Source organism: Castor canadensis, chromosome 5 (genome assembly GCF_047511655.1).
Source record: "Castor canadensis chromosome 5, mCasCan1.hap1v2, whole genome shotgun sequence".
Taxonomy (NCBI): Eukaryota; Metazoa; Chordata; class Mammalia; order Rodentia; family Castoridae; genus Castor; species Castor canadensis.
Genome location: NC_133390.1, coordinates 80704339 through 80732251, shown reverse-complemented (window position 1 = coordinate 80732251; position 27913 = coordinate 80704339). Strand labels below are relative to the sequence as shown.

The 27913-nt window shown below is 35.2% G+C and overlaps 1 protein-coding gene across 5 annotated transcripts in view; it reads left to right on the top strand.

Annotated features, from left to right (window-relative positions):
* Nucleotides 1-12534: 12534 nt before the first annotated feature.
* The window catches only part of Tp63 (tumor protein p63), a 213115-nt gene continuing 197736 nt past the window's right edge, over nt 12535-27913 (top strand). For 2 of the 5 annotated variants that reach the window (XM_074073543.1, XM_074073545.1), the window contains exon 1: nt 12538-12722. In XM_074073543.1, coding sequence (XP_073929644.1) covers nt 12661-12722 — 62 coding nt within the window. In that variant the 5' untranslated portion in view covers nt 12538-12660. Of the gene's footprint in view, nt 12723-27913 lie in introns of all 5 variants that reach the window. The other 3 variants (XM_074073546.1, XM_020153945.2, XM_074073544.1) reach the window with 3 other exon arrangements.

The window sequence follows — 27913 nt, the reverse complement described above, 5'->3', positions numbered from 1 at the left end:
ACATTGCAAACTGACCTGGTGTCCTTGGGTGATATAATTCCACACTTATCAACCAGCCTATGGAAATGCTGTGAATTTCATTCAACCTCACATACTTCTGAGCATATTCAAATTTTGGTGAGCATAACTTTTTCCCATTTCTTAGCATGCATTTTCCATATAGCTCCCCCCAAAATTTATCTGGAAATTGAGATATGGGCTTTAGATTCCATTTACCTTTATGGTCTTTATTACCTACCTATCTATCATACACACCTTCCAAAGACAAGGTCTTTCAATTCCATAGCTTTTTATAGGTTGGATGTTCATAAGATACACTTTTATTTCCATAAGTGTTTATTCCATGACTAAAACATCTCTAGGAAAGTATTTTTGATGGTTATATAGCTAGCTTGTGTGTGTGTGTGTGTGTGTGTGTGTGATACACAGGATTGAACCCAGTGCCTTATGTATGCTAGGCAAGCACTTTATCCCTGAGCTACAGCCCCAGCACTTGGATTTTTTGATAGGGTCTTGGTATGTTGCTCAGTCTGGATTTGAACTTCTATGTAGCCCAGATTGACCTCAAACTCATGATCCTCCTGCCTCAGCCTCCGTAGTGCTGGGATTATAGGTATGCATCATCATGTCTGGTAGCTATTTCTTAATGCAAAAGGGATGCATGCTTATGGCATAATGTTTACAAACTACAGAAAGTATAAAGAAGAAAATACTTTATTCACTCCATAACGTAGAAATAATTACTAATAAGAGTTTGTAAATTTCCATTTCTTTGTCTTTGTGATAGTACATCCATGTACATTTTCTGCACCATGAAAAATATACTTCAGAGACTTTTTTGTTTCTTCTATTGAAGGATTTATTTTTAGCAATAAATTTGACTTGATTACTTAGAAGACAGAGAGAAGAAAATTAGAAAAGAAACTTGGGTAATAAAGTTTTTCTGTATATACATATGTACCTTATCAATATTTATGAATATTTTTATACATATATTACATTGCAGCTTAAACAGGTTTTATAGATGTATATATATATAATACATGTATTATTTACTTATATGTAAGTAAATCTATATACTATATGTAATCCAATACACACAGCATATATACACACATCTGTACATGCATATATTGCACATTCTGTACACATTATGCACAAGCATGCCTATGTAAATATCATTACTCTATTATCTATGTATTTGTCTACTTCCTCTCTCTGGTCACATTTTTTCCTATGTATGTATACTTGGGGTCTCAAGATATGACAAAGAAGGATGATTTTTTGCTTTGAAAAAAATTTTCTGTCATTCTAATAAAATTAATGGTAGTGCAGATTCATGGGGGGAAGTATTCATTCTATTCAGAAGTATAATGTCAGAGATAATTGAATAGGAATTGATATGGGTGAAATGGATTAGTATCTGAGTTTCTGAATAGTGTGTTTAGTACACAAAGGCAGCAAAGAATAGTTGCATTTTAAGACTGAGTTTATTCTTCAAAGGTAGTGCTTTAAATATACCCAGTAGAAATTTGGCACAGAGATGTTGATGTAAACAAGCCCTACTCAGGGGCCATCACATGGGGATTCCCCATACAGATGCCTTGAGAGTCATTTCCATCCCACAGAAGCATTTTATCTGCATCCACCCTCACATGCTTAAACAGGGTGCACAATCCAGATTTCAAAATAAGCAGAGTTAACATTCTTGACTCCTGGCCCACATGTGGGTGCTCACCATGATCTCATGCCTTCCTTTCGGGGCTAGCATTTGTGGGGCTTATGATATCACAGGCCAGCTGAATCAGGAAAATCACACTGGGATACATGTAGTAGACACCATGCATAGGACTCCAAGATCTAAATGTATATGGATGTATTTTGATCCTTTTGGAGGGGGTGATGTCAAAGTATGGTAATAGCTTTCAGAAAATCAAGTTCTCTTGAGTTCAAATGTTGGCTCTGACACTATGTGACAGTGCAAAATGATTAGTACAGACTCCCAAACAGTCTCCTTCTGTGTAAAATGAAGAAAACAGCACCATGTTGACTATCTCCCAGGGATTTTAGTGGTTATCTGAATAGGTAATGGACATAAAATATTAGTAAAAGGACAACTGTATAAAAATCCTGGTTCTGAAAATGTTATTTAAAAAAGGTGGAAGGACTTTTTAAATTTACCTTTGTTTTCCCAGGGCCCTGTACAATACCAAGCATACCATAGGCATTTAATTAATGTTTTATTGAGTAGATGGTTTTAAGTCTAGGTTAGAGCTGGGTCCATTATAGGTACAACTATTAATGGTTTTATGATTATGTGATTGGGAGTTTGTTTCTGAAGCTGTCTGATTCTTAGCTTCCTCACACATAAAATAAAGGTAATGACCCCACTTGTCCTAGGCATCGACTTCACGATAGTTGAAAGTTATGATGAGATAAAGGCTGTGAAAGTGGTCTGTAAAATCTAAACCACTGTAGAAAGGTTTATTGTTTTCAAGTCATTCTGCTTGCTGGGATTTTTTTTTTTTTGTCAATAAAGATCTCTAAATTACTTTTTAACTTCTAGTGTAGTTTATTTTCAGAAAAAGGCACTTATACACATTTCTAGCCCCTTTCTTAAAAGCTGTAGTCCATAGGAAAATGCTACATTTCAGGATGCTTGACACCAAAAAGAAATTATTTTGTCATAGGCTTGGAATATACAAATCCTGGCTCGTACCCATCTCCCTTCCTGCCAGAAATATGGCTCTTATGATTTCCTGATGAGCAGTACTAGAATAATAAGGCACAAATTTATGTACATGTGTCTGGAGAGAGGTTCAGCCACAGTCTCTGTGGGGCTCAAAGTAACCATAGAAAAGCAGGTAAGAATGGTGCACTCTCCTCTCTCTCACCTACACACGTGCTTCATGAACACTAGTAAACATCTTATCTCATCAGTATCAACCAGGCAATAGACACCCCAGACCAACAGCCCAGAAGGCAAATTGGTCATCAGTTACTCAAGTGTACAGCTCTGCCATAGTCATTCTTTTGTTTATGAAGCTTAAGGTGCAGAAAGGAAAATAAAACCATCCCCAGCTCTACTGGGAGCTATCTGAATACAGGGACTGGTTCTTATTGATCCACTTGATACCAACAACTCCCAACACACTGACAGGTACATGGAAGAGAACCTAAAGAAATGTTTATGTTGATTCTATTAATCAGCTATTAAGCAAATGAATGCTATATAGCCTTTTAAAAGAATCATACCAACAACTTACTAGAAATTCAGGCCTTATCAAATCATCATCCATGGTCATTTATTTGCAACAGGTCATCAAACAAATGCATTAGAAACTAGAAACTGAAGGTCATTTTATTTAGAAGACTTCAGTATATATTACCTTATTAAAATTATTTGAACAGTTATCTTTTAATACCTAGAATATGCTATGTGTAACAAAAGTCTAAGTTGTTATTATGGATAAAAATTACATAAAAGTCCTCCCTAGAAGATCACATACAAATTTATGGGCCTTTAACACAATTGTAGAGCATTATGTTACACATTTTGTGACAAAAAACTCTCCTTGGTTTTCTCTTAGTTTTGCTACCCTAGATGTTTATGCTGATTATTGATTTCCTCATTTATCTACATAGGCTTTTAAATTTTTTAAAATTAAGTATGATAAAAATATATATCATGTTTACTATTTTAATTATTTTTTATGTGTACAGTTCATCAGCATCAAATCTCTAGAACTTTTTCATCTTGCAAAATCGAAACTTTATACCCATTAAACTACCACTCCCATTTACCTCTTCCCCCTAGGACCTGATAACTCTGCACATGTGTTTTTAGTCTAGTATTTTATAAGCTATCTCAATTCATTTTGGAATAAAGTGATTTTTTTATACATAGATAAATAAATTAATCATTTATTATGTATAGCTATCCTTATCTCAACCAGCAAAACCCCTTGTTCCTTCCTATTATTGCTTATACTCTCTCTACAACAAAATTAGAGATAAGGGCAAAATAGTTTCTGCTGGGTATTGAGGGGGGGAGCGGGAGGGGGCGGAGTGGGTGGTAAGGGAGGGGGTGGGGGCAGGGGGGAGAAATGAACCAAGCCTTGTATGCACATATGAATAATAAAAGAAAAATGAAAAAAAATAAAAATAAAAAAATAAAATAAAATCGTAATTTACAACTAAAAAAAAAAAAAAAAAAAAAACTTTAATAAATTTACATTCAGAGAATCATAGACTCCTGGGGTTGGACACAGTCTTTTATATATATAGTTACACAGACAGTAGAAGAAAAGAATATATATAACATCTAAGACTTGACAAACATACCTACTGTTTATGATCTTTTATGTTTGTGTTCTTACATATGCAAGAGTGATGATAAGCTCTATTTCACACATGCCCATCATAAATGACCTTATCATATATTGTATATTTATAAGTGTACACACTGATTAATAAAGAGGACCTGGGCTTTAAATAAATATTGATGTTATTGATTTCATTGCTCACAATTTTGCATGCCCGATAAAAGGAGCCATGCAAACATTTCTCCTGCCAATTCCTGTAGGAGATATTCATCTTATGATATGGCCCCGAGCTGTAGCCTTTGGTGACTCCACACACAGTAAGTCAACACATGGGCCAGAGGAGAATTCTTGGAAGAATTTCCTACACCAGGATAAGCAGCACAAACATAGCCGAAACCACCCAAATGTACACTTTCAAGTCTGAGCTAAAACCATATCCTATTCAACTTGCATTTGGCTGGGTTCTAAAAATCCTGTGGCTGCTCCATCCCAATTCTGCAAAATGAAGGCTGATGAAGGAGAAATTGAAGTAGAAAGGACAAAAACATTAAAAGATAATAGTTAACATTTTTCACATTTTTGTATTTCACAAAAACATGTGACAAAGTAAACAAGGTACTTCCCAGGACGTTGAAAAGAACTGTGCACATCTTAACATTTAAATTTTTTAGATTCACAGTAAATATGCTGCGTAGAGTTAGAAGACCTGGGGAAAACCCATTGTTGGGTTTTAAAAGCCAAGCAATTCCTGTTATGAAACACTGAAATGGACACAGCCTCACTTTTTGATATTTCTGCCTAATGTGTGTAACTGAACTAAATCATGAGGCAATATTAGTCAAACCTAAACTAAGGTACATTCCTCAAAACAACTGCCCTGTACTCATCAAAAATACTTGTTTCAGTGGTTATCCATCTGTAAGAAACTGAAACTAGATCCGTGTCTATCACCCTATACTAGTATCAACTCAAAATGGATCAAAGACCTTAATATCAGACCCCAAACTCTGAAGTTAGTACAGGAAGGAGCAGGAAACACTCTGGAAGCAATAGGTATAGGCAAGGACTTCCTCAATAGAACCCCAGCAGCCCAGCAACTAAGAGAAAGAATGGACAAATGGGACTTCATAAAATTAAAAAGTTTCTGCACAACAAAAAAATGGTATCTAAACTGAAGAGATCACCCACAGAGTGGGAGAAAATATTTGCCACCTATACATCAGACAAAGGACTGATAACTAGAATATACAGGGAATTTAAGAAACTAAACTCTCCTAAAATCAATGAACCAATTAAGAAATGGGCAATTGAACTAAACAGAACTTTCTCAAAAGAAGAAATTTAAATGGCCAAAAAATACATGAAAAAATGCTCACCATCTCTGGCCATAAAGGAAATGAAAATCTAAACTACACTAAAATTCCACCTCATCCCTGTTAGAATAGCCATCATCAAAAACACCACCAACAACATGTGTTGGCGAGGATGTGGGGAAAAAGGAACCCTCGTACACTGCTGGTGGGAATGCAATCTGGTGCAACCACTCTGGAAAAAAATTTGGAGGCTTCTTAAAAATCTAAACATAGATCTGCCATATGATCCAGCAATCCCACTCCTGGGGGTATACCCAAAGGAATGCAACACAGGCTACTCCAAAGGCATCTGCACACCCATGTTTACTGCAGCACTATTCACAAAGCCAAGTTATGGAAATGACCAAGATGCCCCACTGCTGATGAATGGATCAAGAAAATGTGGTACTTGTACATAATAGAATTTTACTCAGCCATGAAGAAGAATGAACTCTTATCATTTGCAAGTAAATAGATGGAACTGGAGAACATCATTCTGAGTGAGGTTAGCCAGACTCAGAAGACCAAAAATCATATGTTCTCCCTCATATGCAGACTTTAGATCTAGGGCAAATACAGCAATGTTGTTGGACTTGGATCACATGACAAAGGGAGAGCACATAGGGGAGGTGTGGGGATAGGTAGAAAACCCAAAACATGAAAATGTTTGATGTCCTCAGTCCAGATGAACTAATACAGAAACCTTAAAGCGACAGAAGTCAACATGAGAAGGGGATCAGGAACCAGTGTAAAGATCAGTTAGAGATGAATCAACTTGGGTTGTAACACATTTGCACATGAAAGCAATGCTAGGAATCTCTCTATATATCTATCCTTAACTCAACTAGCAAAAACGCTTTGTCTTTCTTATTATGCTTATGTCTTCTCTTCAACAAAATTAGAGATAAGAGCAGAACAGTTTCTGCCTGGAAGTGAGGGGGGAGGGGGAGAGAAGGTGGGGGAGCGGAGCAGGGGGGAGAAATGACTCAAACAATGTACACACATGGGAATAAATGAATAATTTAAAAAATTAAATTAAAAAAATAAAAATACTTGTGTCTTGAAAAACACAGACTGAGGAAATGAAGAGAGACTTAAGAAAGAGATGATCGCATGCAGTGTATGATCCAGAAATTTCTCTTGTTATAAAGCCATTACTGGGACAACTGGGGAATTTGAATAAGGTGTGTTGAGTGATAATATATTTTGGATGTTCATTTCCTGATTTTCATGACTGAACTCTGATTATGTAAGAGATTCCCTCATATTAGGAAGTATACACTGAAACATGTAGAGAAGGTGTATCATGCTTGCAACTGACAAGTGGTTCAGGAAAAATAAATCTGAGAAGTTCCAAATAAGGACTTCCTGTGCTGCCTTATTTATCTCTCCCTCACATGGGCTTTGAGTAAAGGAGGGTGGGAGAGAGGAGCAGCCCCCACACAGCTGTTCTGGGCTGTCTGGAAGAGAAGCCCACCCACATTGCTTTTGGACACTGGGTGTGACTTAGAGGGTATCAAGTTTGTCTGTTAGGGAAACTGCCAGTCTCCTCCCTACTCAATTGGTCTGTGTTTCCTTGAATGCCCTCCAAATAGAAAAGTTTCCTACCTTGGGAAGAACCCCCTGAAGCCTCTTCTTTGTTTGATGCAATGACATAAGCTGATTTATAAATTTTTCTGTTTGATGAGTTCCAGAACCTGCAAGAAGCTATAGGTCAGATCAGAAAACAGCACTATAGTTTGCTTTTTCATTGAATTAGAAACATTTTGCTGTCATCCAGTATACATAATTTCTAGGTCCAGTTTTACTCCACCTAGATGTCACACTAGAGCAAATATTGTATCTGTGAGAGCACAAAGGTAGAAGGGTTGGTAAGATCACTCCCAAAACAGAGCCTTGGTTTCCTCATCTATAAAACATAGATTATGTGACTGAACTGAGATTAGGAACTGAAAAGTGTTTTAAAACTAAAAATTACCAAAGTTCAATTTGGGTGACACTTGTGAATTTACTCCACTTATCTTCTATGCTAGAAGATTCTTTCCTAGTTCCCATATTGTAAAGTGGGATAGGCCACAATGACTTGGAGAGGAAAGGTCTTGAGGTTCAGTTATTCTGACACAAAGGAATTCAGCTTCTCTGATCACACAGTAACCACATAGTCACAGACTGCCAGAGCTCTAAAGAATGTGAAAGATCATCTGCTTAAAGCCACTCATGGTGGCATCTGTTGTTGTTTTCCTCTACCCTGTACCTATTGTCTTTCCTGCGTTAATTGAACTTGTATTTTCTTTTGAAACTCTATGCTCAGCCTCAATTGGGCTATCAATCTAGGTGTTCATACTTCTGAGCAAATATGGCATTTCCCTTCTAGGAATCTGAATCTTAAGTTAAGTGATTTAAGTTGGATCTGACTTTTTGCCTACACTGTGCATTAGCTTTCTATTAGTTATATTTCTAAAACCTAGTTTTCAACCTTCTCTTCTAAATTGTCATGCTTTTTCAAAAACCTGTTTTCATATTTTGGGCTTTAGATAAGTAGAGTTAGTTTTTATTGCTTATATCCAAAGAATCCTAATTGAAAATTCTTTCTCTTTAAAGATAAAGAATCTAAAACTCAAAGAGAGTATGCTATGTGATTAAGGTCTGGAAGTAAGTTTGGGCCAGAGCCCAGATGAATCCCAGGTCAGCCAAGTTCTTTATAGGAGTTGAATAAGCTGTCTCCTTTGCAGTTGATCCTTTGTAGGAAAGGAGCTACTAGGTTTCAAGGGAGCTCAATAGGACAAGGAACACATTCTGGGATGTGTTATTGGGCTCTTAAAAAGTTTATTGGACTTCATCTGGCCATAATTGAATACCTGAGACCAGAATTTGTTCTTAGTAGTCAAAAGAAAAAAAAAAGAGAGAGAAAGGAAAGATGGAGAGAAAGAAAAAAACAAAAGAATAATACACATGTTTAACATTTATTAAAAAAATGCGTTGTTGATACAGTTAACAATATTGCTGTATCTCAGAAGTAATAACATCAGGAAACAAAAGAACATAGACACAAAAGTATACATACTATGTACCTTTGCTTATACAACATTCTAGCACTGTGTTATCCAACATGGTGTCTACAAGCCACATGTGGCTATTTAAATTTGGATTGGTTAAAATTAACTAAAATTAAACAGCTTCTCAATCACATTAGCTTCATGGAACTAAGTTACTACCATATCAAACAGTACAAATATAAACTATTTCCTTCTTCATATTAAGTTCTACCAGATAACACTGTACTAGAAAATATATATCTCATGAATAATGACAAAAAAGCATGATGGCCTACGGAGTACAGTAAAGAAAAGGTGTATGAGATTTTTGTGGTAATGGAACTATTCTATCTCTTGATTATGATGAAGGGTACATGATGTACAATGTGCCCAAACTCCTCAAACTGAACCCTTACAACTGGTGAATTTCATTGTATACAAATTATAGATCATAAATCTGATTCTAAAAAGTCAAGTGTTTATGAAAATTATTTATTTATTTATTTTTGAGGTATGGGGCTTGAACTCAGGGCCTACATCTTGAGCCACTCCACCAGCCCTTTGTGAGGTTTTTTTTTTGAGATAGGGTCTCACAAACTATTTGCCCAGGGTGGACTTCTAACCACTATCCTTCTGATCTCTGCCTCCAGAGTAGCTAGCATTACAGGTGTGAGCCACTGGAGCCCTGCATGGAAATTATTTTTAACCAGCTATAATACTTACATTATTAGATAATTTTTACAAATATATAGACATGCTATTCATCTATTGTGCAATATTTTGCTAGATATAAGATGAATCAAGAGCAAGCCTGGCCTCAACCTGTTCCTAGTCTGGTAGAGGAGACAAGTCTTACTCAAAGATAGAATCCAGGAGGAAAGCTACAGTTACCCATACACGAAAAATTAGAGATAGAATGATTCAGGACATAATAGTTAGGAGAAGTTCATTTTATCTGGAGGATTGAGGGAGACTTTGATTTCTGAAGGATGTGCAGATCAGGTTTTAAGAGTTCTCTGGTGGAGAACAGACTATCTTCTAAGGCAGGAGAGCAACCAGAAAAGTATGTAGCCTAGAGGAGAGAATATGCATAAAGGAAAGTAGTTGTGAAATAAATTTCATGAAGATAAGTGAGGAAGATTTGTATTAAGAATACCTGGGTTTGGCAGAGTGCACATTCTTGGCTGCTAGGAGTAAAGGAGGAATAAAGTACCCCTTTCTCTTATGTTATGTCCAGTGTTCCAGACCCTAAGAGCTTTCTTTTCCCCTGCACACAAATATGTTTACAAATGTCATTCAAACGGCCAGGTCAGAAAAGCAATTACCTTCTCCTAGGTTTCTGTGTAATTTATTCTATTACAATTTCCTTCTAAAAGACTTAAAGTCTCAGAAAGTATCTAACTTACATACCAGAGAAATAATTTATGAATTTGTATAGTAACCTGAATCTCTTGGGTGGGAGGAGATGCAATATAAATTTGAGAGGCTGTTACAGTAATTATAGAATAATTGTCAATTATTTTCCCAAGTTGTAGATGGTTGAGTGCTATTGGTATGTTGTTGAATTCTAAAGAGTTTGCTTTTTCCTCCTATGTCAAGGTTTACTTCCACTTTGAAATAGGAACAAATATTGTCATAATTATTTATAGAAGATTTGTTGCCGCTTAATATATTTATTTTTCTTAGCCAATGAAATTCAGGATTTTTTATAATAACTATTGATGTCATGGCATACATTTTAAATTTTTTTTAAATATAAATAAAGCTATAAACTTTGTAAAATAAAATAATTCACTAGCAATGTTTGCAAGTTGATTATTTGGGAATGTGTGGCTTGGATGGTAATTTAAAATATTTGAAAGAGTTCTAAGACCCACTGAAATGTAAATGCCAGACCTGCAGGGCACTCTACAAACCGTGGTCTGAGGGCCTGGCATAACCTGTGAATGTGTTATAAATGTAGAATCTCAGGCCCTCCTCAGATCTACTGAGCCAGAATCTGCATCAACAAGAATTTCAGGTGACTCACATGCACACTAAAATTCAAGAAACTCTGCACTTGCAATCATTAGCTCACTTTTTTTTTTTTTTTCCAGTGCTGGGGATTGAACCCAAGGTCTGTATGCTAGGCACACACTACCACTACATTACATTCTCAGCCTTTGATTTTTTTGAGACAGAGTCTTGTTAGTAGTATAGACTGGCCTTGAACATGAAATCTGTCTGTCTCTGCCTTCAAAGAACTCATTTTACAAATGAGAAAGGTGAAAACCTCTGCGATGGAACCCCGTGGTCATAGTCACAAGACATTGATTATTTTCTATTTAGAAACATTGTATTTAGGTCATTTGTATCTGCTAATAGCAGGGAAGAAAGCCAGACACTTTAACTCCAATTAACAAATCTATAATTAATTAGAAAAATGATCTTCTTCCCTTCAAGTTTCACATTTTGTAGAACAAGCTGTTTGATTTGGCTGGGGCTCAGGCCTGCATGTTTGTGAATTTCACAATTCACAGATGTTAGACACTCTCAGGCTAAGTAAAGGAAGAGAATGTCAAGTTTTAAATAGCTTCTCCCTGGCTGAAGCAACAAATAAAACATCTTTATGAACACATTTTGAACCAGAATTTCATATAGGAAAATGTCAAATTTCTTTGAAAAGGACTTCAAATTGTCTCAGAACTTTGACATTTACTGATGTCACTTATTTACAGGTGTCCTGTGATTAGAGAACAAATGGAAGATGTGTACTTGCCATATTAGTGACACCGGGCACACATTTTTTTTTTCCCTGTTGGAGTCTATTCTAATTTAGTTTCTGAATCATATTTCATTCAATTTCTAAATCCAAAGATCCAGGATAGGTTTACAGCTACATTCAGAAAGGAAGGAAATTATTCTGTATGTAGGCTTTCTGATATTATAGTAATTTTTGAATGTATGAAAATTTTTATGATTTCATTCCAAAGTAGGTCAAATCAAAGCAAAGCCAAAAAGAGCAAAAATGAGAGTGAGGCAGACTGAGACTGAAATAAACTAGAATGCTTTAACAGGAAATTTGAAATGTTTGTAAGCTTCAAAATATTCTAAACAATGTATGATTTCCTGTTTTAATATCAAGGTAAGAAAACTATTACATATAAATGTTTAAGGTAGAATATTTAAGTAATTCAATAAAGGTCATTTTCTTTTATTTGGGGCAAGCAAAATAATTTCTAAGGAGATGTGCATGGATATCTCTTTCTCTCAGTTGAGACGAAGAGTGAGTTCTAGGTTAAATATAATCAAGGAATTTCCCTGTCTTTGCTATTTGAGATTGTGACCACAACAGGCGGTTGGCTGAAAGGGAGGCTGAGGGGGGAGGAGGGGAAGAGGTTAGAAAAAGAGAAAAAAAACTTCCCTAAACAGCTCTGCAAAACATTTTAGTCCAGTAAGAGTGACAGCAGTCTTCAAACCAAATCAGTATCCAGATACAGGGAAATCTTGTTTAGCTGGAACGAGGTGGACTCATCAGCTCAGTTCTGTTACAAAAGTCCAGGCTGCTGAAATTAAACTCTGATGCCATTCAGGCCAACATCCAATCACGAGAGAGATCAGAAGTTCAGAGATGCCTCTAAATTGCCACCAAGTGTGGCCACTATACGTTAAGGACTCTAAAGCCGTGGACGAGGGGGGAGAACAACGTTAGAGAGGATGCCCAGCTGGTAAGAATCAACTGTTTATGATGTTTTAGTCACTTGAGGAATCTCATTGGCTAAAATGAAGAAACGCTCCGCCTCTTTGCAAATATGTGTGAAGGGGGGGAAGTGGCTGAAGCTCTATGTCTGATGGCATCTGACCCTATTGCTTTTAGCCTCCTGACTATATATCTATATATACACAGGTATATGTGTATATTTTATATAATTGCTCTCCACTTGTTGATATCAAAGAGAACTGAAGGAAATGAATTTTGAAACTTCAAGGTGTGCCACCCTACAGTACTGCCCCGACCCTTACATCCAGCGGTGAGTTTAAATGTGACATAACTTCTATGAAAACTTAATTGGAGTGCCTTGTGTATTATGAATGTTTCTGCTGTGTACAGAGAGGAACCCCCTCCTTTTTTAGTGAGCACAATGATATGATCTCAGACTTTCTGTGCACTTAAAGTGGTCGGTGGGCATCTTTGCTAAATTTCTCTTTTAGTTTGTCTCTGGTTGTACCAAGTCACAAAGTTTGAAAGACACCTATTTAAAAAAATTATTACTCCATTTTAAGGTGTTCAAAATACATTAACTGCCTTGTTTAGCATCCACCCACCCAAGAAGAAGAAATTTCATTGGGTAGAGATATAATTACCTATGGAAAAATAAACACTGGATAATTTTGATTTCCATATTAAAAATAGTAAATAGCCATTGTTATACAAAACAGATGTGGCCTGTCATTTTAACTCTAAGGAATATTTTTGTTTTGATTTGCTTCATAACAAGCATCATCTTTTGACAAATCTGACTTTTGAAACCTGTTACTATATTTGTGTTAGAAAAAATATTTGCCTAGCACAGTGAGGCAATATTAGTGAGAATGTACAATTGTGTGTGAGGAGAGACTGTTTCAAATTAGAGTTTGCTATTTTTAAACTGGTAAATGAAATCTGAACAGCGTTTTCCAGTCATAAAGTTATGGGAGATATTCAAGTCATATGAAGCAGTGTGATGTTGTTAATTTAACAGCATGCAATTTGACATTGGAATTTCATACTTTATAAGACTAATGAAAGAGGTCCTCTGAGTGTTGAAAATGGTAGAGTTAGAAAGGGGTTAAACTGACATTTGCCACCTGTGCCTACTGGAGCCTCATACTAGAAGCCGTCAGATGGCTCTGGACAGGACTCAGTAACTATAGCATTGCCTAGTGGATTATGAAAGATGTGTGCTCTGTTTTCATTAGTATTATTCACCACCAAGTAGAAAATTAACATGGTCTGTGTACACTCTCGTTCTCTTCCTGTGAGGTCTCTAGTGGGTGAAGACAGGAAGAAAAGAAAGGAAGGAAAAGGAAAGAAAGAAAGGAAGCAAGCTTGGGGTTGGTCTCCCAGGGTGAAATGAGAACTGTGATTGGTGACTTGACTCCTAGCTTGCTGTCTGCTACAAACAACAATATTGGCAAAAAATAAAATGGTCCTGGAGTTAATCTTCTTCGATCACGTGAACATTAGATTTAATTGAAGTTGAGGACTGGGTTGATAAAAAAAAGCAAAACACCAAAGATTTTCTTGTTCTCAAAATTTTTCTCCAATCACAAAATTATCCATTTCATTAAGCATCTTTTGGAATAATATTTCTAAGAATATAACTATGATTAAACATCAGTGTTTCCTTTGGAGGTCTTTCCTACAGTAGGTACTTGGATCTTCGATGGCTTTACAAAACCTTTATTCTATTGGCTAGCAAGGCACACTTTAAGCTTCCATTTGGAGGAATTTCTAGTGATTGATGAGAGATGCCTATAAGTATAAGTAAAAAAGGAAATTGCTTTTCAATTTGCCCTGACAACTAATTCATGGAACAGATATCATCTCAGTTCTTAGCAAATAATATAATTCTTAGCAATAATAGTATTTTAAAGTAGTTTAAATTTTCCTAGAATACTCTGAGCTTCCATTGAGATGAGTGTCACTACTGAGAAAGCCACAAGAATATGTGGGAAGCTGAGAGTGCAGTTCAGGAGGTCGAAGAACACTTGTTTGTACAATGAATTGTTTTAAGCTAAAATACATACTTCACATTTATAATGAAATCTTAACCACCAAGTAACTTTTTAAAGAGGAGAAAAATACTTGTTAGTAAGCATCTTCTCTGTATAAGGCACGATGAATGCAAAAATGAATAATAAAGCATAGTAGCACAAACCTGTAATCCTAATTCTTAGCAGTGGAGGTGAGAGGATCATGAGTTCAAGGCCAGCCTGAACTATATAGAAAGAACCTGTCTCAAAAAGAAAATGAGATGACTATAATAATCATTTAGCTACATGTGACATATATTTCATAGCAGATATATTTCTGAAATAATTTAATATTTTTTCACAGTTTAAGGACTGAATGATTACATTTATCCCTCCTTAGTGAATAAATTTATGAATAAATAGAATATATTTTAAGAAGTTTATATGATACTATATATTGTCAATGCAAATTTCAAGCAATATTTTCTTTGATCTTCAATGAGTGAATGGGTTTGACTTGGTTTTTTTAAGCAGGCAACCTTGTAGTTCTCAGTTTACAAAATCTATTTTAAGAAAGACCAAATTTAATCATTCCATAATCACAGTCATCTACTACTTAAATTTATCTTTCCTGACCTTGTCTTTAGAAAGAAGTCATGAAAGAGATTATTTTTAAAAAAGGACAGGATATCTTGGTATTTTTAATTCCAAGCTACCTTAATTCATGAATTTCCTTTTAACAGAATATAATAAATAACATGCTGTTATCACTAATTGCTGAATGTCAATGTCATTCCAAAATGCCTATGCTAATCATTCTCTCAGTGAAAATTGAGATTTCTCCCTCGATTTCTTTTTTTTTTCACGTGAACATACTGACATATTACGTATTTAATTGTGTTCTGGATAGTAATTTACTTTATAAGTACTATGGAACTTATTAGATTTGTCTTTTGATGATATCGATTATTGCAGAAAATAATAAAAGACAGACAAATCATAAGTGGTATCATTTGTTACTAACTTAATATTAACAAAAAGCGCATGAAGTTATGCAAGGTCAATGAATAAGTCAAAGGATTAGTTATCATTTCTTTATAAATAAGTCCCGTACACATTGAGCTCTGCTTGTTGAGTACTTTTTAATTAGGTGAATGCTCAAATTCAACATTTTAGAAGTTCTTTATAATTTAGAATATAATTTGGGGGCTTTTTGAATTCTTTTGTTTTGGAATTGCCATCTAGTTTGTGAAACAGACTTTTTTAAACCAACTAATTCAGAGACAGATTAAATTCTTCCAAAATATGTTTTGAAAGAATAAACCAGTTAAAATGATAAAAAAGAATAAAGATTTAATTTTGAAACAATGGTAACTGGGGTTTAAAAATAAAAGTAAATGTATTACAGTTTGATTCCACTTGTAATATATTTTGTATTATTCCCGCAGTTAACCACTACTAAAAGAAGCATCAAACTGTTAAAATACAATATAAATAAGAAGTGTTACTTGTGTGAATTGCGTTTATTTTTGTGAATTTTATGCCTTACTAGCTTAAAGGTCAACTTTATTAACTGTGCTTTCTAAATATATCTTAATAAAAAGAGTGATGATGATACACTTACAATGGAAGATCATTTCCTTTGTCTGAAAAAATATCACATAAAGGCAGATGGAGCTGTGCTTTGGGATGTTCTCCACTTGCCCTGCCCATCCACCTTAATCTTTCTCTCTCTTCCAAGTCTCAGTTGACTTCTGAAGATTTCATTAACCATTCCTCTCCTCTGGTTTCCTGTTGGGTTCAACCAATGGGAACGTCAGCAGGAGACGGTACTGAGATGAGAGTGAAGTTAGTATATTAGTTTCTGTGACTAACTCCCTGATAAGTTTTCTTTTAAAACTTATCAAGCCCTTGCCACAAGTTTTAAGATTCTTGAATTGGAACAACCACTCAGTATCCTCCTATTCATTCAAACTGAGGGCTGGCTAACCATTTCCAGTCACTGTTAATTCTGGAAAACCATACTCCTTAACTCTTTTTCCTGCCAGGATTGTAGCAAGAATAAACAGAAAAAAAAATATGCCCAAGTGTAGCTTTTGTGCATTAGGACAACTTCAAAATGGATTCATGCAGTATACAATAACATAATATCTGATATGGGATAAAGAATTTATTTATCTATTGCAGTAAAGAAACAGGTTTTAGTTTGGACCAAGTTTCTCTAATTGACCTAATGGAATGAGGCAACCTGCTATTGTCTGTGTGTGGAGTTTATATTCAGTACTTGAAGCAAGGCAGAGGAAGAATTAGATGTACTTTAACTAAGGGAATGTGCAGTTACAATTTATCTATAAAGTTTGATGTATGGATTATTTGGAAATAAGAAAAAGTGCTTCAAACTCTCACAATTTTCCCCCCCAAAAATGTTTTAAATATCTTTATGTCCAACTGTAGCTAGCCAGGGCTACCATGCTGTTGCAAATCTGTTTGCTGCCACTGAGTTTCAAGTGCAGAGAAGCAGGGAAGGACGTTAGTGTGCATGGGACTTGTATTCCTGTCTCCACCACCACCCTGTTATGAGACCTTCATAAAATTACTGAACTTGTCTAAATCAAAGTTCCTCATAAATTAAGTAGGGATAGCAACTCAGATTTGCTGTTTACAACTAGGACCTTGAAAATTAAATACAATCCAGTTACACTCTGAAATGCAGTTCCTTCATGTATGGCCCACTGATAGACTGACATCTCCTTCCCACACAAACTTATGCCTCCTCTACTCTTATTTGAGTGCCATTTTCAGTATACCAACTCTAAGAACAATAAACAAAGACATTATGAATATTACATCATATTGGCTTCTCTTAATTCTAGTGCTTTAGAATTAAGGAATCTAAATCCCAGGATGGGACTAAGTGAGTTGCCCAAGATCACACAGCAAAATACTAGCAAGACCAGGAAGAAAATTTTAATCCCTTAGCCACAGGTCATTGTTATGTCTACCACAGAACAGAGCATTTTATTAGATTTCTATAAAATTTTACCATTAAAATATTTCCCAGTGTATTACAGACCTGATCTACCTGGGAGGTAGGCAAGTGTGGTAGGCAGAATAATACCTTCCAAGATAGCCACACAAAGGGAATAAAGATTGGAGATGGAACTAGGCTATTCACCAGCTGACTTTAAACAGGTAGATTAATTTGGATTACCCATGTGGGTACAATGTAATCACAAGAGTCTTTAAAAGTGGAAGTGAGACGTAGAAGAGTCAGTGATATGATGTGAAAAAAGACTTAATAAGCTTTTGCTGGTTTTAAAGATAGAAGTGAGTGAAGACCCAGAAAGACAGACAGCCTCCAGCAGGAACACAGCACTGACAAAACCTTGATTTCAGCCGAATTGAGCGCTGTATCAGGCCTCTAAACCTATGGAACTGTAATATAATACATTCGTATTGGTTTAAGCCACTAAATTTGTGGCAACTTGTCATAGCAGCAGTAGGAAACTAATCTACCAAGTAAAGGATATATTTTTTGGTGGTACTGGAGTTTGAGCTCAGGGCTCTGCACTTGCTAGGCAGATGTTCTTGCCACTGGAACCACTCCAGTATCGCCTTTTTGTGCTTTTTTCAGATATGGTCTTACATTTTTTCCTAGGACCGGTATCAGACCTCAATTTTCTACCTATGCCTCTCATGTAGCTTTGATAAGACATGCACCATCATATCTGGTTATATGTTGAGATGGGGTCTTGCTAAATTTATTGCTCAGGCTAGCCTTAAGGCATGATCCTTCTAATATATGCCTCCCATGTAGATGGGATTAGAGCCATGAGCCACTGTGCCCAGCTATATTTAGCTCTTTAATGGTACCTCTAACAGAGATATACATGTTCACTTTTGATTTTGTCAGGTATGGGGAGAGATGTTATATCCATGCTTTGAGAGTAGGATTTGATAAGCTTGGGTAGAGCCCTGGAATTGTACTATAAATGAAACCAAATAATTTTGATTCACTTAGAAAAACAGCTCTAGACCTTCTGATGTTATGAGGTTGTTGATTTTAGGTTTGTGATTGATGCCCCCTGCTGAGAAATTGGGCATGAAGGGAAGGAATGCAAAACCCAGTATTTTTCTCAAGTACTCCAGATGATGCCCTGAACTATACACCTAATTTTGAAAACCTTTACCTACAATAAGGCAAACTCAGACCTAGTTCCCTAATAGAAGCTATCAAAAGCTACCCAGAGATAATGAATAAGGAAGACACACATCTTTCCAGAAAGAGACTTGATGGTTTCACTTCACTTAAAAGCCAAGTGGATGGTGAGATTAATGTGGCAATTTTCAATCTGTTTAAGGACAAGAAAGCCAAGTTTCTGATTAGCTGTTTTGAACTTCAAATTTGTTCTGACAAGGTTTCTATCTCCTTTAAAGAACTCACCAAGCAACAAGTGATGGATGAATAAAACACTGCAATTATGATCAAAGTCCAAACACTCCCCTCTATGTAATTATGTACTTCCCAGCCTCTGAAAGTCACTTTGTTCCATTTAAATAGGATGAGAAATGGACATGAAGGATGGGTACTTATTGGTTAGTCAAGGTTTTGGAAATGACGGTTATTAATATTTCTGTTTTACTTTGAGCCATATTTCAGGGATAATTTAGATGGAAAAAATTAATTAGTCCATTCTCATTATTTCTATTGTTTGCTTTCCTTTTCCATTTACATCTAACTCTCTTGATATAAATTAGACACTTTGAAGATTAGAATGAAATTGTTGACACTTAGAAGCAGATATAGAAGGGCTCAAAATCTCTTGCCACTTTCAAATTTTCATTATGTTTTTCTTTTGTTTCAAATGAGCAAACTTAATCTGTCAAGTTGAACAGCATACCCCCATTCTCAAATTCTATTAACTTAGGCAGTTACTCCTAATTAAGGGCAAAACCAGTACCATATTAATATTAAGACTAAGAAAGCCTTTTGATTCAAGAAATACAAAATGATAGGTGATGTGATAATCAGCCATATGCTTACCTAGAGTAGCTTTCTAATGTACTTTTTTTTAAATTACAGATGTTGACATAAAGTAGAATAAATAATAGAACCATACAAATTCATGGTAGGACTAACACAGTAGTAGACATTCTTGCTTAAGTTTGTTGATTGCATTTAATTTAACTACCTATTATATCTTGACATTTCATCAAGGTGATCAATTTTTAGAACTTCCTTAAAAATACCAACGTTATGCATTTTATTTTAAATTCATCATTAGCTTTCCTTTCTTCTTTATCTTTTTTCTGGCTCAATAAAACTTCCATTTTTATACCTGTATTTAATAGTGTCATTAACATCTCAACCTCATAATTAGAGTATATTCATTAAAGCTTCCAGCAAGGAAACATTTTTCCGTGACATAGCAACCCCCTCTAAATAAAAAAATGCTATGTATGTTTCAATTTTCCTATTTTTCTTCTAACATGTTTATTCTCTCAAACAATGCATGGAAACTTTCTTCTTGACAAAATTTTTCAAATTCAATTATAAACTCAAGAACATTCAAGCTAGAGTAAGAAATTGTAGCAACAGCATATCAAAAATAAAACACATAAGTAAAACTGAAAATATTATGCTTTTTGGATTGCATAGGGATTTATATTAGTACCTGAGTTAAGTGCATTTTAAATGATATTTTTAAATAGTTAATATTTAAATTCAATTATAAGAGCTCAAGAACAAAGGAGGATTTTTCTCCAACATCTTAATTGATGCTATCTAATGTGACAAATCTTTATACCTGCATTAGCTTTTTATAGTAACCTGTAGGGTTTAATGTGGCTTTCATTGAGATTTCTTCACTAAAACTTGAAATATTAATGAATAACTTATCGTCAGTTAGCAGTGGAGTGAATGTGAGTCATTTCATGTCACAGTGACACACTTTCTACAGTTGCAGGCTAGACCACATCTACTCACTGAGCTAAATCCTCCCATGTTTCCCAAGGTTCATAAAATTCCTATCCAATTTTACCTGTTAGTCATAAATTTTATTCAAAGACATAAAGCAGACAGCTTGTTTTGTCTGCTGTCTTTTCTCCCTGCCTTCCTTTCTTCTTTTCTTTTTCTCTTGTACAGAAGCTCTGCACTCCTTGGCTTCTTGGTAATGCATAAAATACCTTTAGAGTTTAAAGTATGAGAGTACTTCTTAAAGCAGTTCAAGCTTTGCTATGCCAAAGTGAAATTGGCCTCATTTTGCAAGCTAGAGTAAGAAATTGTAGCAACAGCATATCAAAAATAAAAACACATAAGTAAAACTGAAAAGATTATGCTTTTCGGATTGCATAGGGATTTATATTGGTACCTGAGTTAAGTGCATTTTAAATGATATTTTTAAATAGTTAATATTTAAATAAACTGATAAACATTGTGTGGTTGGGGAAACACAGAGCAATAGAGAAAGGGAAACAAGAATGCCTTAAATAGCTCAACTTCATTGTAAATGACAAAGATATTCAATAATGTTTAACAAGTATTTAGTAAGTGCTAGATGCTGGATATATGATAAGAATTTAAAAGTTAAAAGTTTTAATGTGCTTGTATTTATCTGGTTTTACAAATGAATTTAATGTTAAGTAAAGGAAGATGTTTGAAGCTTAAGTAAAAACATAAATATCAGAGTACTTTGGTATTTTCATATTAAACATATTCAGGTGGGAGTATTTATTCCCTCATTAATTATGTATAAAAATAATTAGACAAATGACAGATTTTCAACAATCACAGAGGCCAACAAAAAATCTAGTAAAATAGTTGCTTTGCATAGTTTCTTCTGAGTTCACAATTGTTTTTCTACACAGAAATTATAATTATAGTTTCTTATTTTATTCATTATAAAAATTAGATGGTAAGCAATTCCCAGCTGTAGTATGTTTCAGTATTTATTGTGTAAGTCATCACATCAAGATATCATCCATCAGTGCAACCTAATACATCTATTCTTTTCACTCTTTTGGAACATTATGATTGTTTACAGTTTTTATTATACATTTAAAATAATATATAGCCATTTTTATTTTAAGTTCTTAAATATCTAGCATTTGTCAAATTCTTACTATGAACCATAGCTATTTTAAGTGCTTTACACATTTATTCCTTAAATAGGTATTTGTATTGCCTATTGTTAATCAGGAGACAATAGAAGAGTGTTAAATAGAATGTACTCTGTGACCAGTGTGCTTAGGTTTAAATTCTCACTCTGACAAATGTTAGATCTCCTAACTTAAATTTTCTTTGTCCATTTTCTCATGAATAAATGCATATCATAATAGAAGTACCTAACTGATTAGGTTACTTTGAGAGTTAAATGAATTAATTGTATAAATAGCTTAATGTAGCATGTACACCATACTAAGCCTTATATAAGTATTAGCTTTTCTTATCCTTATTTTGTAGATGAAGAAATCGAGGCACCAAGATGCTATATACCCTGCCCGGGGTAGAACATCTAGTCATAGGTGTGGCTATGTAGAAAACAGATTTCCATTACACAATCTTTTTTATGGTCAGTGTCTCTCCTCCTAGTAAATTCTATGTAGGAATGATTTTCAAGGATAACAAAACTTATGACAGGGACTGAGCATGGTGGTTCGTGCTTGTAAACCCAGCTACTCAGGAGTCAGGGATAGGGAGGATTATAGTTCAAGGCCAGTCTAGGTAAAAAGTTAGTGAGACCTTGTCTTAACCAATAAGCTGTGTGTGGTGGCATGTATTTGTGATCACAGCTATGCAGAAGGCATAGGTAGGAGGATCCCAGTCCAAAGCCAATCCTGGACAAAAACATGAGACACTATCCAAAAAATAATGAAAGCAAAAAAGAGCTGGGCCATGGTACAAATGATGGAGCTCCTGCCTAGCCAGCACAAGGCTCTGAGTTCAAACCTTAATGTCACAGTGATACCTTAAAATCAAATAATTTAACATTCTAGTAAAACAGTCTAAGTATAAAGAGGGCGTGTGTTTCTTAGATCATTCTCACCATTAGTGCAACCCCAGAGAGCCAAATCTGAGAACAGTTTTTTCCTACCTGGAAAATAAAAGCTTCTGTTAGAATAATACACACCTTACACACAAGGCTTCAGCTTTAAGAGCTAGGAGTTGACCAATTTGGAAACGTGGAGCCAATTATTTCAAAAGCTCATTTTTTAATTGATTTAAAAAAAAAACTGTGTTTGATCTTCCACTTGTTAATGACTCCAAATATCACTTACTAAGGTCTGTTATTGAAATTTGTTGATTTGAGTTAGAGCCTTCTTCCACATACTCTCAGCCTTATCAGATCAGTCCTTCTCTTTTCCCTGTTTCTTTTATCAATGTGTTATTTTCCTCAGGTGGTGCTCTGACTCACCACCATAGTGTGAATAGTTCTTTTCTTCCATCTTTGCCCTTTTTTCCCTTTCTCCTACTGCTAGCTTATCTTAACTGGAAGCTGTTCTTTTTCTGAAAACATCCAAGTTGCCCACTACTCTTCAGTAGAATCAGTGCTTTCTGTACTTAACTCATTTTCACTCAGGAGGCCAAGGGAAGCTAACATTTTTTGGGCATCAGTGCTGTTCACAGACTGTTGTTTACCTCTAATCACTCAACAAGCTCATGTTTTCTGAAATCTCTACTATCAAACTGGTTTACTGAATGTCAGGACAATGTTCTGACCTTCAAAAAACTCTTCTCTGTAACTTGGCTGCATTTTCTTTTGTACTGGGGTTTCTTCTATGTCTTTGGGAACTCTGTTTTCCTTTTGACGTCCTTCCCACAATGTTTTAAGAGTTCCACAGCTTCTTCAGCTTGAGGAGCTCCTATTTCTATTCCATTCCAGTTACTAACACACAAAACCGTGTCCTGGGCACACCATCATTACCTGAAATTATTCCAGCCCCAAGTCATATTAGTTTACACTTCCCATCTGTCATAATCTCTTGTCTCTTCACCTATCTCAACCCTGATTATACCAAACCTCTTCACTCTGAAATCCCTCACAATCTTTCTTATCTACATCCATTCCCTTCTTTAAGGATTATCTTAGTTTCTATTTACTGTATAATGTATTTTGTGCATATTCACTTACAACTTTCTACTCACATACTATACCTTCAGTACTCAAAGCGAACTACATGAAATAATGCAAAATCAGTCCAACTAAAAAAAGAGTCTGATTTTAACAAGAGCTCAAAGTCCCTCATGAGCACATTCAACATGAGAAGCGTTGGTCTAGGTTTCTAAAGTGAGATCCTAAAAACACAGCAGCAAAAGCACCTTGGAATGTGTTACAAATAACAAATTCTCAGGCATATCTGAATGAAAAACCTAATGCTGTGACCTAGGAACCTAGGAATATTTTTACATATTCATGAGAAGGTTCTTGCATAGCAGAGGTTCTGGAATCCATCTCTACTTCTAAATAGAACCATCTTGTTTAGTTCAGTATTCCCTATAGATAAAAATACACATTTAACAAATTTATAGTAATTGCAAATGGATGAGTGAATGAAGCACTTGCTTGCCTTAACAAATAATGTGTTCTTTCTCTGATAACCATAGAACTTTATTTATACTTACAGCATTTTTACTTCTTTAAATGACTAATCACTTAATTATTTCTGAATATATACTATATTTTACATTGAGTTCTATACATACTAAGTAGGCAATAAAACACACACGCACATACACACACATGCACACACACGCACACACACGCGCACACACACACACACACACACACTTTTTCTTGCCATGACACATTGTCTTAAATCAAGTAAAAGACCAAATAGAAAATGTAAGAAAGATGGGAACTTGGGAATTTGAGCTATGGGGATTTGTGTCCTTATAACGACTACAATAAATCTTAGGAAACAAAGTTGAAAATGGGAGTGAGAAAGGTAGATGGATCTTGTTTGAGATTTGAGATGGTTTCTGGCCCAGCTCACAATTTAGTCTTTTATGAAGTGGTTTTATTGCCATGTCAAATACAGGAGAATGATTTCAGTACAGTCATTGTTGGAAACCAAGAGCAGCTTGTGCCTCAATGGGCTTTTCCAGCCACAAGAAAATGCCATGATTTTCATTGCCCAAAAGTTCTGTTCAGTTTCAGTCAATAAAAACCCTGCAATGAAACTATCAGGCTAAATAACTAATGTACTCTTGGCAACAGCATCTCATGGATCATTTTCACTGATCAAGGACTTGCTGTAAATAATAATATTTCTAGCACTTTGTTAGAGAACTCCAACAGCTTGAACAAAAAGACTCGGATGTTCTTTGTCAGCTTGCAGGTGATAGTTTTAATAGAGCTGTGGTCTTGTGGGTATTTGAATCCACAGAGATAGCCATGGAGTAAAACCCACGAACACTCAGGTTGTATAGAGTCTAATGCTGTACTATGGGTGCTCATTCATTTTCCTCATTGTGTCACCCAACTTCTGCTAAAGACCTGGTGCCTTTCAACAAATGTAAAATTTTCACTTTATTACTTAAATTAAGCACATTCTCTCTACCTTGCTTTTTGGACACAATTTGCTTTTTGGAGACAGATTTTCACAAAAATAAAGGTAAGTAAGCACTTAGATCACACAACTATTTAAGCACAACTGACAATAATGCTGGGCTGACTGAGAGCTTCCCCACATCAATTGAACTGCAAAATGCTCATGGGAATTTAAATTTTTGTTTTTGAGATTTTTATCTTTAATTAATTTATTTGACCATGTTTGGTCAAAACCATGCAATAAATACACAAGTAAGGTGGACTTATTGTCCAAAAATGAGAAGGGCCACTGTAATTCAGAGAGCAACATAAATGCTAGTGAGGGCCTTCAGTTTAGGATGTTGGGCTATTAATGTCTATACTGTCATTCCAGCCTTTTTCTTAATGAGTTATGCCCTAGAAATTGTAGGTTTTCACTGTAGTACCAAAACTTTCTAAAAATATAATTATCTCTTGTTAGAACAATGATTAATTTATATATCTAAGTGTTGTGATGAGCAGTTCACCAAATTCATTAAATATGAACCATAATTTAGCAACTTTCCCTGAAAGTTAAAGCTGGCCCAAATCAACAGGTTCTCCTTTACAATCCGGAGGGCTGACAAAGGACCAATTGATTTTATTTTCTGGGAAAACCACTGGAAGTTCTACATGACCTGTCCTGAGGGAGAGTGAAGGTGTCTTGCTGGAGATCTGACATACTTTTTCTCATTTACTTCATCCTGTAAGATAAGCTACTTGGTCATTGTGTATTGTGCAGTCCTCCTAGAAAGGCTGAAGCCAAGTAAAGAAGGATTATTGTCATTAAAAAAAAAAAAAGAAAAAAAACTAGGTCTCCAAACTGCATCACCTCACTTGCTGTAGTACTTTATGTGAATAGAAAAGTTAGTAACAAAAATCATGAATTTTGAAAATAAGTGTATGCATTACTTTTAAAGATATTGTTGCTTATTTCATTTGCAATGGAAATATTGCATCTTTGAAAGGAATTGACAGTATACCTGTCGCATTTTTTGTAATTCAGAAGCTCAAAAGTTTCTGTACATAAAGAGCAAATAAATTAATTTCAGTGTTTTTTATTGTAACAATATTTGTTAAAGGTATGTCATTGTAATCAGCTACTCCAATAAGACTGTAAAGTTTCTATATATTTTTTAAAAAGTCTTCATAATATGTTTTAAAATGTTGAGCAAAAAATAAATAAAACCAGGGAGGTAGGTGGGAGGAGTAAGCTGTGGTTTACATATTGGCTATTCCCCAAAGGCCCATTTGTTAAAGGCTGAGTTTCCAGCATGGTACTATTGCAAGGTGGTGGAAACTTTAAGAGGAAAGGCCCAGTGAAAAATCTCTAGGTCACTGGGAAATGTCCTTGAAGAGAATTGTGAGACCTCAGTCCCTTCCTCTTCCTGTTTTGCTCCATGACCACGAGGTGAGCAGTTTTCTCCACCACATAGTTTACCCATGATATGCTGTGTTACCACAGAACAAAAACCAACAAGGCCAGCACACATCATGGACTGGAACTTTCCATTTTTGCTCCAAAATTGTGAGTCAAAATAAACCTTTTCTCTTTAAAAGATGACTGTCTCAGGTATCTCTGTCATTTTAATGAAAGAAAGCTTATTAACACAGAGGAAGAGGAAGGAGAAAAGAAAGATTTTGGGTGCCAGTGTGTGCTCACATGCCATGACCCCATTCCTGACTCCCTTCCCTTCTTACATTCTCAAGCCCTACCTTTTTACTGTGCTATTTTGCCAAGATAATGCATGTCAGCTTCCAAAATACTAGTGGGTTTACTTGTATATTAGATTTATTGTTTCTTACCTGTCTTTTTAACTTGGAAGTTAAAAAGGGCAGAGTATTTATAACTTTCTACAAATGTATCCCAAGCATCTGGAACAGAGTCTGATACAAACATGCACTCAGCACAAATAAGTGTTTAATGAATGAATTATGGAGAAATAGCAAATTGTTCATAAATAGTCACAGTTACTTGTATCGCTTTTCTTGATAGCTAAGATATAATTTCTTTATAGATGAAAAACAATATTATTGGGGAGGAAAAAATTCATCCCTCTCACTTGTAAAATTGGATTTACAAGAGTTGGGTAACTGATTCCTTACCACAAAGCAGTTTAGTAGAAGAGTCGAGATTTAAGTTAATATACCACACTCAGAATTTGGTGTTCTCATGAAACCTTTCCTCCTATCCTGCTTATAAGTCTACACATCTTGTTTGCCCAAATCCTTCCTATTGTTTAGGGTTTTATCATGTGAAACCTTTTTACATAGATTATTTAAAACATGAACTTTCATTTTATAGATAAATTGATGGTTAGAGAGGTAGGGACTTACTGAAGAGCACACAGTTACCTCCTTAATGGCAAGAGCAGATTATATTCTGGAAATCTAATCTACTATGGTTATTACATGTTTCTGTCTTGCTATTGTTCATTTAAAAAGATACTGAATATCATTTATGTGCCAAACCCTGTTCTAGGCAGTTGTGAGCAAAAAAAAAAAAAAAAAAAAAATGCATGCTCTCACAAAATTGTAATTCATTCCACCACAAGAGCCTTGGGTGCCTTGGATGGTGATAGGTTTCTGCATAAAAATGAGGCAAAGTAAGGGTCATAGAAGAAAATGACAAAGTTGGAAAGAGTGCTGCATTTAATGTAATTGCTGTTAATTTTGCATCTCAGCAAAAGTGAACTTTGGCCTCTGGGCAAGAATCTGAAGAGAGTGAGGATGAAATTTGGTACATAAAGAACATCCCACAAAGGCAATAGAAGGAATTCAGTGTTCCTGGAACAGAATAAGCAAGGACAAGGAGACAGGTGATGAGATTAACTATAGTGGAACATGGGTAAGAGGGTAGATGTAGAGTAGGATTGATTTTTCTTTGATAAGGAATTTTATTGTCTAATAATTTAAAA